General features: G+C 41.0%; 1 protein-coding gene across 1 annotated transcript in view; it reads left to right on the top strand.

The window, feature by feature from the left end:
* LOC124619357 (protein SYS1 homolog) overlaps window positions 1-15166 on the top strand; it is a 49669-nt gene that overhangs the window by 22961 nt on the left and 11542 nt on the right. Inside the window, exon 2 of the mRNA XM_047145677.1 lies at window positions 7056-7123. Coding sequence (XP_047001633.1) covers window positions 7056-7123 — 68 coding nt within the window. The remainder of the gene's footprint in view (window positions 1-7055; window positions 7124-15166) is intronic.

The following is a 15166-nucleotide window of genomic DNA, read 5'->3' as shown; positions in this document are numbered from 1 at the left end:
TTATTTCTAGTAGCATTACTTGCAAATAATGCCAATTTCTCTTTCTTCTTTAAGCTACATTAAACTCGTCTCACTCTCCTTTTACCATATTTTTCAGCATAAAGAATTACTTTACACTTGACAGCAGCATCATACAATGTTCTTCTCTGAGGGCCTTCCGTTTTGTGACTACCTAATACAAACACACAGCACAGTAATAGGCCAATTCTAATGTAATGAAGTTGAGAACTGCAACACTGCATTGTGTTGTAAGAAACAATACTTAAATTTCAGTGAGATTGCTGGTGAACAACAGATTCAATTTTTTACTTGAATGTAATGCACTATCAAATCGTATGCCTTATTTTTACATTTGAAGGTGATCATTACTTGTGAAACTAGTTACCAAGTGTGACTGTTTGCAGTTGAGGCTGCTATAATAAATATTTAAAAACACTGTAAACAATGTTTTTTTTTAATCATTTCATGTTTTTTCGGATTAACTGAAGCCCTTGATGCTGCTTCACCACCTCACAGCTAAAAAGTCACCTTCCAGACTGACCTATGCCTTGAGCTACTCTGCAGATTGGTATTTCGCCACAACAAACATTTTGTATTCACATTTGTCAACTTAGCCAACTCACAACCAAATAGTCACCTATCAACTTTACCTAGACCTTGGGCTGTGCTATAGATCAGTGTGTTACTCCATTCTACAGTCCAAAGAAAAACAGAGCTGCAAAGAAATATTGTCACTGTTCTCTTATCTTCCTGTTTGTGCATATATGACCTCAAACACCACAGCATCATTACATCACAAGACGAAGCCGACAACTGATGTCGATAGGGTCAGTTGATTCCTTCCCCTACTTTAGATCGTGTTAATGATACGTTTTCAATCACTTTATTAGATAGCAAGCATTCCATTCTGCGACACTTGGTTTGTGTCCAGCAGCATATCCCTGTAATTCATTTGCTTGCGTCTCTCGACTCCAAAGTTTGGAACAGTTGTGGCACCATTTTCTGGAGGTCAGTGACAGCAATTTATTACAAAACTTTTAAATTTGTAATCATGTCAGAACAGTTTGTCTGCTGATGTTCTTCACTCCTCTGATTGAGACTGTGGTTCTATATTTACCTATCTACCTTGCATTTTTATTTCACAAAAGCCGCTGTTGAATTAGGTGCCTAAAATTTGTCCATAACTCAGATTGAATAAGCAAATCAGAGTACCAGTAACAAATCTCTTTTTCAGCCCTACACCGTCCTCACTGAATGTCTGTCTATTTTGACTGGTAGGGCTAGTTAACACACAACTTTATAGAGTCGCATAATCTGCTTTAATGATGTACTGTGGAACCTTGCTTAATGAGCTCCTCTCATAATGCACAATTCACGTAGCAAGCAAAACAAATTGTAAAAAAATTACTGACTTAATGAGCGATGTTTCGCCTGATGAGTGATGACGATTTGAAGTGACGTCACCAGCTGTTCACATGCAGTGGGGAAGTGTTCAACAATATGAACACCTTTCATTTTCAGCAGCAGCATATGAACAATGTCTTTAGTACATACTCCAGTCAGGATGTAGTGCTTCTTCTGCTACCATCTTAGTGCAGTTGGTCATTACACATTTTTCTATACTTGTGTTTTTTTTTGTGCATAATTTTAATAACCTTCATAGAAATGTCCGCGAAGATAAAGCCACAAGAAGACAACCATGAGAGACAGAAAATGACCTTAGAAATGAAACATAAAATCACTGAAAAACGTGAACATGGTGTGAGTGTTGCCGATTTAACATGCATATATGTAGTCTGTCTACATCAATTATTTGCACTATCCACAAGAACAAGTACAAGATTAAGGAGAGACATGCTTCTAAGGGAGTGAAAGATTATCTAAACTATGGTTTCTTATTCTGGACGATGTTGAAAGGTTGCTCCTTATATGGATAAATGAAAAGCAATTTATTAACAAGAACATCATTTGTGAGAAGGAAAGAATGATTTTTACTGGCCTTGTTAGGAAGACGCCAGGATCATCAGCATCCAAAGAAATGTTTAAGGGAAGCCATGGGTGGTTTGAGGAGTTTAAGAGAACAACGGTCAGCTGGCTCCGACACAAAGGCAGCAGAGAAATTCATCGGCAATTCAAGATGCTCATAGATTCTGAGGGTTATCTGCAGCAACATGCTTTTAATTGTGATGAGATGGGTCTATTGTGGAAAAAGATTTCAAAGCTTAACAGAGGAGAATGTATTTTCCAGTCACAAGCCAATGAAAGACTGTCTCACACTGCTATTCTGTGCCAATGCAAGTGACAATTTGAAAATTAAATCATTGCATGTTTACCATTCAGGAACTTTATGATACTTCAAGAAGTGTAAAGTCCAGAAGAGCAGGTTGAATGTGATGTTTAGGTCCAACAACAAGGCTTGGCTGACATGTGATCTATTTTGTGATTTGATCAATGAAGTGTTTGGTTCTTTGGGGAAAAAATATTTGCTTGAGATGAATCTGCCACTCCATGTCTTGCTTGTTATGGACAACACTTGTGCCCGTTCTCCAGGCCTACAAGACTACTTCCTAGAAGAATTTCAATTCATCAAAATCTAATTTCAGCCTCCCAACACTACTCCATTACTCCAGCCTATGGACCAGCACAGTATTTCTAACTTCAAGGTCTACACTAAAGTGCTCTTTAAGCATTGCTTTAAGTTGACTGAAGCTACCAATCTCACTCTCAGAGAGTTTTGGAAATATCACTTCAACGTCACCGCCTGCTAAAAGATGATCAGAAAGGCTTGGAAAGGGGTCACCAAAAGAACCCTCACGTCTGCTTGGAAGAAGCTTTAGCTACAATGCTTTGTCGAATGTGACTCTGAGGCATTTGAGTCAGTACCTGTGGAGTCCGTAGTCAATGAGATTGTGTCTTTGGACAAGAACATGGGACTAGAAATTGATAACAATGATATCGATGAGCTTGTAGAAGATCATAACCAAGAAATGACCACTGAAGAGCTTATGGAGTTGCAGTGTGTTTGACAGCAGGAAGCTGTGGAGAGGAGTTCTTCAGAGAAAGAGGAGGAGGAGGAAGAGGCAGTTAACAGCAAAGCAGCAGTCTTCTGGCGCAATAAGAGAAATGCTGAAAGTGTGGTGATTGGTTGCATCAGTTGAAAATCGTCACCCCATTAAAGCAGTGGCTATGTGCACTACAAGTTTGACAAAAATGCTTTGTTGCATTTTCACCAAGTGTTGAAGCATTAGCAGAAACAAATTACTATAGATAGCTTCCTAGTGAAGAAGAATTAGGTTATGTATTATGAATAATAAAGTGCATAGTAGTGTGTTTATAATTTCCTTGAATAAATGGCATGAATAAGATAAAACTTTTAGCATGGAACACATTATTGTATTTCACATTAATTTTTATATGGGATAAATTGTTTCACTTAATGAGTGTTTCACACTACGAGTAAGATTCTGGAACAAATTATGCTTGCTATGCAAGATTCCACTGTATAAGAGTATGCTACTTAACTTTGATGGATTTGTTCAATTATTGACAAATTTCCATAACTGATTTATTCTGTTGCCCATGGTTTTATTTCTGGAAATTCTTGCTAAGAAACTCTGGATTATTTGTCTATATGAAATTCATTGATTGTGAAACCGTGTTACTGATCCTGAAATGATGGTGTACAGCTAGCTTTACGATTTGTCTGCCTGAACCAAATCCAGAATATTCTTGTCCATTCCTATTCCAGTGATGTACCCCATGGTTCATTCCCTTGTGGACAACCCAGGTGCAATACCTGTTCCACACACCAACCCACCACCACCTACCACAGTCTAGTCACAGGCATTTCCTGCCCCCTTAAAAGGCAGGACCACACTTGAAAGCAGCCTAGTTGTACATCAGCTATGGAGCGGTTCCTGTGCAACATTCTATGTTGGCTTAACAAATAACCAACTGGTTATTCACTTGAATGACCACAGCCAAACTATGGCAAACCACAAACTTGACCGCCTAGTTTCCGAACATGTTGCACACCACAACATAAATGACTTCAGCTGCTTCACTACGCATGCCATTTGAAACTCCCTTCGAGCACAAATTTTTCTGAACTATGCATGTGGAAATAGTCTTGCAAGCACATTATGTGTTCTCACAATCCTTCCGCCCCCCACACACACACTTCTCCTCTCCCCCCCCCCCCCCCCTCCTCTCTTCTCCTCCTTTCTCCTCTGCCTCCTTCTCCTCTCCCCCAACCCTCCCCCTCCTTGTCCTTGTCCCTGACTGTGTCTTAAGCCCTACCTTCCTATCTTTCCCTGTCCCCCTCACACCCTGTCTATCTCCAGCTCCACCTTCCTCTCTTCCCCCACCCCTCCACTGAAGATCAGACGTGCACAACTGCTCACCAGTTACATTGCACACATTCATTGCTCTCCTGAACATCCTAATTACCATCTTCTTTTCCAAACCAAGGCAGTTCACCTCCCGCATAGGCTGCCCAGGTCAGGACTAATGATTGCAGTTCGCGTGCGATCGCTTCTGTCTGAACTGAAGTCCTTGCCTGTACCACGTCTCCTCGAAATCAATTCACGTACACCACCGTGGTTTAGCTGTAGGCCGAAGCTTTGCCTGGACCTTTGGTGTGGCCCTAAGGACTTCGTTAATCCTGCAGCTCTCCACAGTCACTTCGCCTCGATTCTTGAAGTGTTCTGTGTTCTGAAGTGGTTTACACCAACGGTTGGATGGCTGATGGTAATGTTGGCTACGCCTTTGCCCACAGAGGCCATATTGAACAGCATTCCTTGCCCAATGGCTGCAGTACATTCACTGCAGAGCTGGTGGCCATACCTTGTGCACTTCAGTGTATCTATTCATGCCCCGAGGAATCGTTTCTTCTGTGTACAGACTCCTTGAGCAGCTTACAAGCTATCAGCCAGTGTTACCCTCGCTTTCCTTTGGCCGCGACCATCCAGGAGTCCATCTATGCCTTGGACCGGTCCCATCATTCAGTGGTGTTTGTGTGGACCCCAGGACACGTCGGCATCCCAGGCAACGAACTTGCTGACAGGCTGGCCAAACAGGCTACGCGGAAACCGCTTCTGGAGGTTAGCATCTCTGAACATGACCTGCGTTCTGACATATGCCGCAGGGTTTTTCAGCTGTGGGAGACAGAATGGCATAACAGTATGCACAACAATCAGTGTGTCATTAAGGAGACTATGAATGTGTGGAAGTCTTCCATGCGGGCCTCTCGCAGGTAATCAGTTGTCCTCTGCCGGCTCCACACTGGCCACACTTGGGCAACCCACGGTTACCTGCACCCACCTCAGTGTTGGTGCAGTGCCGAGTTGACAGTGGCCCGTAATCTGGTGCACTGTCCCACTTTAACTGCCCAGCGATGAAATCTTGGGTTATCAGACTTGTTGCCACTCATTTTATCTGACATTGCCTCATTGGCTGATGTTTCATTCTTGAGGGTGGGTTTTATCATTTGATCTTAGGTTTAGCACGTAATTTGTCCCTCTGTGTCCTCCACCCTAGTGCTTTTAGAGTGGAGGTTTTAGTGTGTTGCAGAGTGGGTGGCTTTTCCTTTTTATTCTTGTGGTCAGCCAGCCACTGTAATCTGTTCTCTTGTTTTACTCTCTTCTCTTTCTAGCATCTCTTTGTTGTTTTCTTGTCCTCTTTTGTTCCTTTTAGTGTTTGTTGTCCTTCCTTCGTTGTTGTGGTTTTCCCTTTCTTTCCATTTTGTGTTATATTCTTGTCTGTTTTATTCTCACACTTGGGGCATTGTTTTATTTGGAACAAGGGACTGATGACCTCATAATTTGCTTCTTTCTCCCCTCATTTCAACCAACTGGCCCTCTCCCCCTCCCCCTCCCTCCCCCTCCCTCTCCCCCCTCCCCCTCTCCCCCTCCCTCCCCCCTCCCTCTCTCCCTCCCTCCCTTCCTCCCTCCCTCCCTCCCTCCCTCCCCCCTCCCCCCTCCCCCCTCCCCCCCCCTCCACCTCCCTCTCCCCCCTGTCCCGCCACTGTTTCCCAATTCCACACTCTCCTTGTCTCTATCTCCGCCTTCCTCTTTCTGCCCCCCCCCCCTTTCACCTTCCCCTCTCTATATCTCGTGTATGCTCTGTCCCCTCAGAACACCTTTCGTTGTCATTGTGCAGACACTGAGTCATCTATCTTTTCCACTGCTGCGTTGAGCTATTTCCTCCCTTGCCGCATGTGTCCCTCCCTATCCCACTGCCCCTCCATCAGCCAACTGTTCCTTAATAGTCAGTGTCTTCATGTCTGCAATATGTGCTGTTGGATGCCTGTGTGGTTGTGTGTGTGTGATTGTGTTCATTTTCACCCAGAAAAATAGCCAGAGCTTGAAAGCTGTAAATAATGTGTTCTAATGTGTGTGACTGTGTGCCACAAACATACAGATAACTCAATTTTTAGGAGAAGTGCAAAAACATTTGCTGCTGGACGGAGCTTCACAAATAAATAGTTGAGTATAAAAGTAACAGAAATTAGTGACAGAACAACATTCATGATAGATGTTGAACAGAGAAATAAACCACAGCCCAAGTAAACAGCATGCTTAGCTGCAGACCATCTATGCAGAAAAGAGACACTGTGAATGTGAAAGATTGAAAAAACTCAGATTAAATGTAGGTAGAATAGATTAAAAAAACTGCTGACGGGGTGTGTTTCTGTAGTTCATGTACAGTATTATGGATAAATATTAGATCAAAAGTCGTGACACATTCACAGTGTTAGGAATTGTGTAGTAGTAAGACATATTTTTATCAAAGTGTACTACAATTTGTAACACCGTTGAATTAAACTATGTCTCTTGCAATGCATTGGAACTGCCCAGATAGTATTTATTTTGTTCGTAACAAATTGAAATTCTAGATATTACATTAAATTGGCTTTACATGTTATTTATTTTATCTTCTTAACATGCCAGTGGAAAATTATTATTGCCCAGTGGCATATTATTTAATTATTTTAAGTTGTTTTTCTGTAGCTTTTATGATGTCTATTTAACAATTTTGCTCTCTTTTTATTTCAGGAGGTTCATGTACGAGATGTTAATGGAAAATTAATCATTACTGCATTTGTCTTAAATGCTCTTGTTGGGTAGGTCATTATTGCTGCAGATTTTTTTCTGTTTGATAGGTATTTTATTAAGATCTTTCATGAGTTAATATTTCAGTGTTGTAAAACTTTCGAGTCCACAGCTTGGTGAACACAGTTGATTCCACCATTTGTATTAGTACTTAATTTCATTTTGTTAAATTTATTTAGTGTCATTTTCATTGAATGACATGTCTGTTTTTGGTGGGAGTAATATTCAAATGAACTTGCACACATTGTAACTGATAACTTAAAAGTTACAATAGCAATTGAAAACTTAAACAAAAGGAACATATATCTGTTTCATTCATTGCCCTTTCTTTATTACAAACGCAGGTCACTATGGGCCCCAGCCATTCACTGGTGAGGTTGTGGATGTCTTGTAGCACACCCTTGAAGGAGGTATTGGGGCAAACCGGGGCCAGGTGGGTGATTGATTGCTCTTTGGCTCCACATCAATCACATTGGGGGCATTCCGAAGCTGCCCACTGAGTCAAGCTTTTGTTGCAGATGCCATGGTTTGTGTGAATCTACACCGACAGCTGCATAGATACACTGAAAATCAGCAAAAAGCAGAGGCAGAGGGTATCCTATAGCACTACTAGTTCCACTTGCAAATAGAATGGGGAAAACACAACTGTCCGTATGAGCCCTAATTTTTCGTTACTTACCTTCATGGTCCATAAGCACACTGTATGTTGGCAGCAGTGGAATCATGTGGCAGTCAGCTTCAAATGCCGATTCTCTAAATTTTCTCAATAGTGTTCTTCAAAAAGAATGTCACCTTCCCTCCAGTGGTTTCAATTCAAGTTCCTGAACACTTAGGTAACCTGCCTCTGAATTGCTTCGATGTCCTCCTACAATCTGAGCTGGTACAGATCCCAAACACTAGAGCAGTAATCAAAAATTGGGTGCACCAGTGCCCTATATTCAGTCTCCGTTACAGATGAAGCACACTTTCTTAAAATTCTCCCAATAAACCAAGGTTGACCACCCTTCATCCCTACCAAAGCCCTCATATACTTGTTCTATTATACCACTTTGCAATGTTATGTCCAGATATTTAAACAATGTGACTGTGTCGAACAGTACACTACTAATGCTGTATCTGAACCTTACTGTTTTGTTTTTCCTACTCATTCACATTAACTTGCATTTTCCCACATTTAGAGCTAGCTGCCATCCATCACACCAACTAGAATATTTGTCTATGTGATCTTGTATCCTCTTGCAGTTACTCAACTTCAACACCTTATGTACACCACATCATCATCATCAGTAAACCACCACAGATTTCTGCCCACCCATCTGCCAAATCATGTATGTAGAGAACAACGGTGGTCCTGTCACACTTCCGTATGAAACTCCTGATGATACCCTTGGCTCTGATGAGCACTTGCCATCGAGAACAACAAACTGGGTTCTATTACTTAAGAAGTCTTTGAGCCACTCACATATCTATGAACTTATTCCATATGCTCATGCCTTCGTTAACAGCCGGCAGTTGGGCACACTATCAAATGCTTTCTGGAAATCTAGGAGTATGGAATCTGCTTGTTGCCCTTCATCCACAGTTTGCAGTATATCTTGTGACAAAAGGACAAGCTTAGTTTTGCATGAGTAAGGATTTCTAAAACCATGCTGATTCGTGGACGTAAACTTCTTAGTTTCAAGAAAATTTATTATATTCATACAGAGAAAATGTTCAAGGGTTCTGCAGCAAACCGAAGTTGGGGATATTGGCTCTGTAATTTTGCAAGTCCGTTCTTTTATCCTTTTTATATACTGGAGTCACCTGTGCTTTTTTCCCAGTCATGTGGGAGCTTGTGCTGGATGAGAGATTCATGATAAATGCAAGCTAGGTAAGGGGCCAGTGCCATAGAGTACTCTTTGTCAAACCAAATTGGGATTCCATCCGGACATGGTGACTTATTTGCTTTCAAATCTTTCAGTTGTTTCTCTATGCCAGGAATGCTTATGTCGTCCATATGGGAGTCTGGCCGATGATCAAATGACTGTATGTTTGCACTATTTTCCTGCATGAACAATTTCTTGAATGCGAAGTTTGAAACTCCAAGTTTCATTTCGTAATCTTCAACTGCCATGCCAGACTGGTCAACAAGGGCCTGAGTGGAAGCCCTAGCAATTTTACATAGGACCAGAATTTTCTCAGGTTCCCTGCCAGATCTTTTGCTAAGGTATGACTGTGGTAGTTGTTGTATGCGTCACACATAGATCTTTTCACAGAGACACAAATCTCTACTAACCTTTTCTTGTCGTCATTTGAGCATTCTCTTTTGATCCAAGAGTGCAACACCCTCTGATCCTCGGCATTTTCTAAATTTCATTATTAAACCATGATGGTTCTTTTCCATCCTTTATCCACTTACTCTAGGCACATAACTCTCCTGACCATGACTTACAATGTCCTTGAAATTTCCCCATAATCCCTCTGCATCCATCTTACTGTAACTAAGTGACATTAATTCACTCTCTAAGTGAGATGCTAACAACTGCTTATATGCTCTACCTAGCAGAAACACTCGCCTAGCCTTCTGGACTGCTTTATTAACTTTCGTAAGTATAGTTGCAATAATGACATCATGATCGCTAATCCCTGTTTCTATACTGACAGTCTTACATCATTGTCTTCAGGGAAGAGAAAATCCTGGTACCTTCAAAGTTGGACCTGTCATGAGATGAGGGTTCATGACATTCTGATCTTGCCAGAGTGATGTCCAGTGATCATTGATGTTGAAGTCATTGAGCTGGTTGGCAAATGCTACAGGGAGTGTCTTGACTTCAGTCTCAGTTGCTGTCATTTGGGGAAATCAACACAAATGGAAAGGGATGGTTGACATTACATTTTCCCAACTGTGATTTGAGGGCTGCCAGCCATTTAGTTTGGAGAGGTAAGAGATTGTGGTAGTCATTGGAGGCCAGTTGTTCTAATGGTTTCTGTTATGGTTTGGATTGCCTGGTTTAGTTGTTTGTTGGCAATGTTGGTATGGCAACTGTTGATTCACAAAGGAGCACAGAATTCTGCAGTTGAGTGCATGAGGGCTGTTATGGTAATTCTTGAAGTTTCATCAGTAGAATCTCACAACATACTGCCCAGCTTCTGAATCAGATGATTTTTTTAGTGCTGTTTGAAGGCGAGTGTTCTTTCAATAGTGACACAGAGGTATGTAGGATGTGGATTATCTTTCAATGTGACTCCATCATAGTGAACAACAAGAGTTCTTTGAGCTTCTCTGCTGCAAAGATGGAACAATGTGACTTTATTTTTGTTTGGAGTCAGCTGGAAACCATCTTCACTAATTATGACAAGGTCATCTGTTTGGGCCAAACTCAAACACTGAGTACCGATGGTAGTGTTATCTGCGTACATGAATTTCCAAGATGTTGGTAATGTATCTGTGATGTATATGTTAAACATTAGAGTAGCTAGTATAGATCATTGAGGTAGGCTAATTCGTAGACTATGGAAAATACTTGACTTTCCATAGATGTGTTCTTGGAAAAGTCTGACACTGAACATCTTGTTGAGTAGATGAAGAAAGTGTCTGCAAGGAGTAAGCTGTTATACCATGAGTGTCAGTCCTTTCGAAACTGTATCATAGGCTGAACTTAAGTTAAGAAATGCAACTGATGTTTTTTTGTTGTTGGAATCTTCTGCCTATGTAGGCTATGAGCAAGAGGACCTGATTGCAGCAGCTTCTCCTTGTCATAAAGCTATCTTGCTTATTGGTATGCTTTTGTTTACAAATGGTATTAGACATGCATAAAGCATTCTTTCAAGTATCTTGAAGCAATTGGTTGAAAGTGCAACTGGTCTGTAGTTTTCTGGCAAAGTGATGTTTTCCTTAGGCTTATGTGTAATAATAACTTTGCTGCTCTTGAAAGGTTTTGTTAACTTGCCTCTTGCAGAATATCATTGTAAAGATTTAAAAGCCAGTACCACATGTTTGCAGCCACATGTTCCATTAATTCAGTATATATGTTGTCTAACTGTGCAGCTTTTCTGCATTTTTAAAAGTTGATTGCAGTATTGAGTTCGTTCACTTTGACAAGCTCTGATTTTCATGAAGAATCATTTATTTATATCTTAGTTATAAACTGTAATACTGAACTGTCAAAAGAAACAAAAGAACTTAATCAACAAATTTGTGTTTTTTCTGTGAATATTGTTTCTCCTCGAACACACAAAATTACTGTCCAGTATTCAGCTTCTCTGGAGCACATCACCAGTCTCATCAGGGGAAGCCCTTAACCCTCAATCCGAATCCCACATTTGGCCATCCTGATATCATCCAACTCAGATTATGAGTAGTCACTTGGCCAGGGTTTCATAAAATCAGTGCATGTTGTTGCAGTTCTAGGACCCTTGTGGTTATCATGTTCTTGGCATATGTCATAGGTATCATTAGTTTTAACTTTTGTGACTCAATAGGGACCTAAGTTCTTGGCCTTTAGCTTTAGTGTTGGTCCAGTTTGTGTTCATTATACTCCCACCAGGTCACCAACTTCAATCTTCAAGGCTTTCTTCTGACGTCAGTGAAAGTTAGCTTGGTTTTCTTCTTGCACCTTGCTGATCTGTAGCTTAGCATCTTCCTTCAAATTACTGCATCTCTCTAAAAGTGAACTACAAATTTCTTCTTCTACAAGGTGTACAACTTTGATTCCTCCATTTTTTCCCCAACATTTGAGACTTTAATGAAACAAACTGGTTACACATGTGTCATTCAAAGTATTTTCCATCGCTGGCCACTACTTTCTCCCATCTTTCGGGCAGTGTACGAATCCCATGTCGAAAAAATTGTTTATCTTTTGAAGTGATCCACGAATCGATCCAATTTTGACTTCTTCATGAGATCAGAAGTGTTGGTCAGCCAGACCATGCGCCATTGATCTAAACAGGTGATAGTCAGAAGGAGCAATGTCTGGAGAATACGGTGGCAGGGATAGGACTTCCCATTTTAATGTTTCCAAGTACGTTTTGACCTCTTTTGCAACATGGGCTTCAGTGTTGTTGTGCTGCAAAATCATGCCTCTCACTGTATTGCGGCTTCTTTTAATGCTGTGCTTGAACACATTAATTGCGTTCGATAGCAGGCACCTGTGATTGTTTTACTTGGTTTTAACACTGAGCTGGTCCCACCAAATGCAGAGCATGATTGTGGAGCTGTGAATATTCAGTTTGGCCATCAATGTGGAAGCATGGCTGGGATATCCCCATGAGTTGGTTTTAACACCTCATAGCACATGACATCCAGCTGGTCCCACCCAATGCAGAGGATGATTGTGGAGCTGTGAATATTCAGTTTGGCCATCAATGTGGAAGCATGGCTGGGATATCCCCATGAGTTTTTGCGTTCAGTTATTGTGATTAACCCATTTTTCATCCCCGGTCACAACGCAATGCAAAAATCCCTTCTGTTTTTGTCTCTGAAGCAACTGTTCACAAACACCGTTCAACGTCTCTTGGTTTCAGCTCACATGGGACCCAAGTTCCTTCTTTCTGAATCGTGCCCATGGCTTTGAGATGTTTTGAAATGGCTTGCTGTGTCACACTAATTGTGCCAATTCTTCTTGAGTTTGACATGAGTCTTCACTCAGCAGTGTCTCCAATTCTGTATCTTCTATAACATTCTCTCTTCCACCACTATGGTGCTCTACGGTGTTAAAATCACAGTTCTTGAAGCGTTGAAACCACTCGTGACACATTCTTTCACTAATAGCACTCTCACCATACGTACTTGAGAGCATTCAATGAGACTCAGCTGCTGATTTCTTCTATTGAAACAAAACAGTAACACCTCCCACAAATGACAAGAATTAGGCTCGTAAACTGACATTTTCAATCAAGAACAACTCTATGATGCAGATACAAATCAACTAATGTTTGAATGTGGTTATGTTGACCGAGGCACCAAGCTAACTGCCTGATGTCTGTGATCTCTTTCTTTCAACTGCTACTTACCGTTGTTGCCAGCTACCGGCAAACGGCAGAAGCAAAGTTGTACACCTTGTAATAATTTTATGTTGTGAAGATCAGTCTGTTTATGCATCGTAACTCCTATCACAAATTAAAATAGGGTTTTCCCAGTACTTCTGTTGGATGTTGAACTGATAGTACCACCTTGTACCACTCATTAGAGCTATCAATACTAAGCTTAACAGTGATTTTAGTCAAAGTAGACTTGATCCTCTCAACCTGTCCACTGGCTGTAGGAAGTCTGCCATTATTAAAGTGTGTTCCTTCTGTAGTGCAGTACCCCTTGAATTCTTGAGAAGTAGAGCAAGTCCCTCTGTCAGTAATTACTTGCACTGGATTTACAAAATTGGCTTTCTGTTAAGTCCATCTTGCTAGTTGCTTCTATTGATCTTGTAGTCTTACACATGATAAACTTGATAAATGCATCAAAAATTCTTTGTTTTTGCTAACATTTTTGGAGAACAGCGATCTTGTAAGCTATAAAATTAGTGAAAAACAGTCTAGAGCATAATGGTTATTTTATGTGAACAAACTGGTTTCGGCCTAGTCTTAGGCCATCTTCAGAATAACACCAACAGCTGATGTTGATGACATCCAGAACTGTCAGTAGACCTCAGTTGCTGAAGCAGAGCAGTTTCAGCAACTGAGGTAGGACTGTTCCAGATGTCATCAACATCAGTTGATGGTGCTATTCTGAAGATGACCTGAGACCAGGCCAAAACTGGTTATTTTAAATAAAATAACCATCTCAATCTAGACTGTTCTTCACTAATTTTAAATAATTCTTAGAATGTGGTTGTATCCTTTGTGCTTTGATTGAAGTGGTCCAATATGATCCATGTGATAAGCCCATAATGGTTCACTTTATTATGATAAGGATAGTTGTTATTCACCATGTAGGGGAGAATGCTGAGTCATGTACAGGCACAACAAAAAGACTGTCAGAAAGTGAGCTTTTGACCAACAAGGTCTTTTTTTGAAAAACACACACACACACACACACACACACAAACAAACAACTACAGTCTCTGGCAGCTTAACTCGGACTGTGGCTTAAGCTGCCAGAGACTGTAGTTGTGTGTGTGTGTGTGTGTGTGTGTGTGTGTTTTCAACAAAGGCCTTGTTGGCCAAAAATTCACTTTACGACATTCTTTTTGTTGTGCCTATCTGTGAGTCAGCATCTCCACTGTGTGGTGAGTAGCAACTACCCTTTTCATAATATTTTTATATTCCATCCTGGATTTTCCGTTGTTTGATAATGGCTCAGTTTCTTTGAATAAGGGATGAAGGAAACTTTCTTTCATGATTTCTTACTTACAATTAAACATTTTACATAATTTAAGACCCTTCTTTTGACCTTTTTAGTCAAATTCGGTTTATAATTTTGTTTTACTTCCTCCTCAGTTTGCTTAACTCAGTTCTTATGCACAAGCTTGATGATTTTACATTGCTTAGTATGTGAAATCGTCGGAGTATCTCTTCTGTCATAAGACTTGAAATGAATTCCACATCTCATTATAAGGTTTTTGTGGTGTCACCACCAGACACCACACTTGCTAGGTGGTAGCTTTAAATAGGCCGCAGTCCGTTAGTATACGTCGAACCCGCGTGTCGCCACTGTCAGTGATAGCAGACCGAGCGCCACCACACGGCAGGTCTAGAGAGACGTACTAGCACTCGCCCCAGTTGTACAGCCGACGTTCATAGCAATGGTTCACTGACAAATACGCTCTCATTTGCCGAGACGATAGTTAGCATAGCCTTCAGCTACATTTGCTACGACCTAGCAAGGCGCCGTATTCAATTGATATTGAGATTCTATTAATGTATCATCAAGAGCGATGTTCTACAAATGTGGATTGAAGTTAAGTATTCCAGAAGCTACGTACTTTTCTTTATAGCATTCATTACGTATCCTGTTTCAGACTTCACGCCAGCCTGCGTGAGTTTAAGCGCGTGCCTTTCGGCTTCCTCTCATTGTGTCTAGGCTGTCTTGCCTAGACACAACAGTTTTCATAAGGCCGTTCTTTGAGAATGCTCTTGACTGC

Source organism: Schistocerca americana, chromosome 6 (assembly GCF_021461395.2).
Source record: "Schistocerca americana isolate TAMUIC-IGC-003095 chromosome 6, iqSchAmer2.1, whole genome shotgun sequence".
NCBI classification, from domain to species: Eukaryota; Metazoa; Arthropoda; class Insecta; order Orthoptera; family Acrididae; genus Schistocerca; species Schistocerca americana.
Note: the sequence above shows the minus strand (reverse complement) of the source record. Positions and strands in the feature narration are given on the sequence as shown.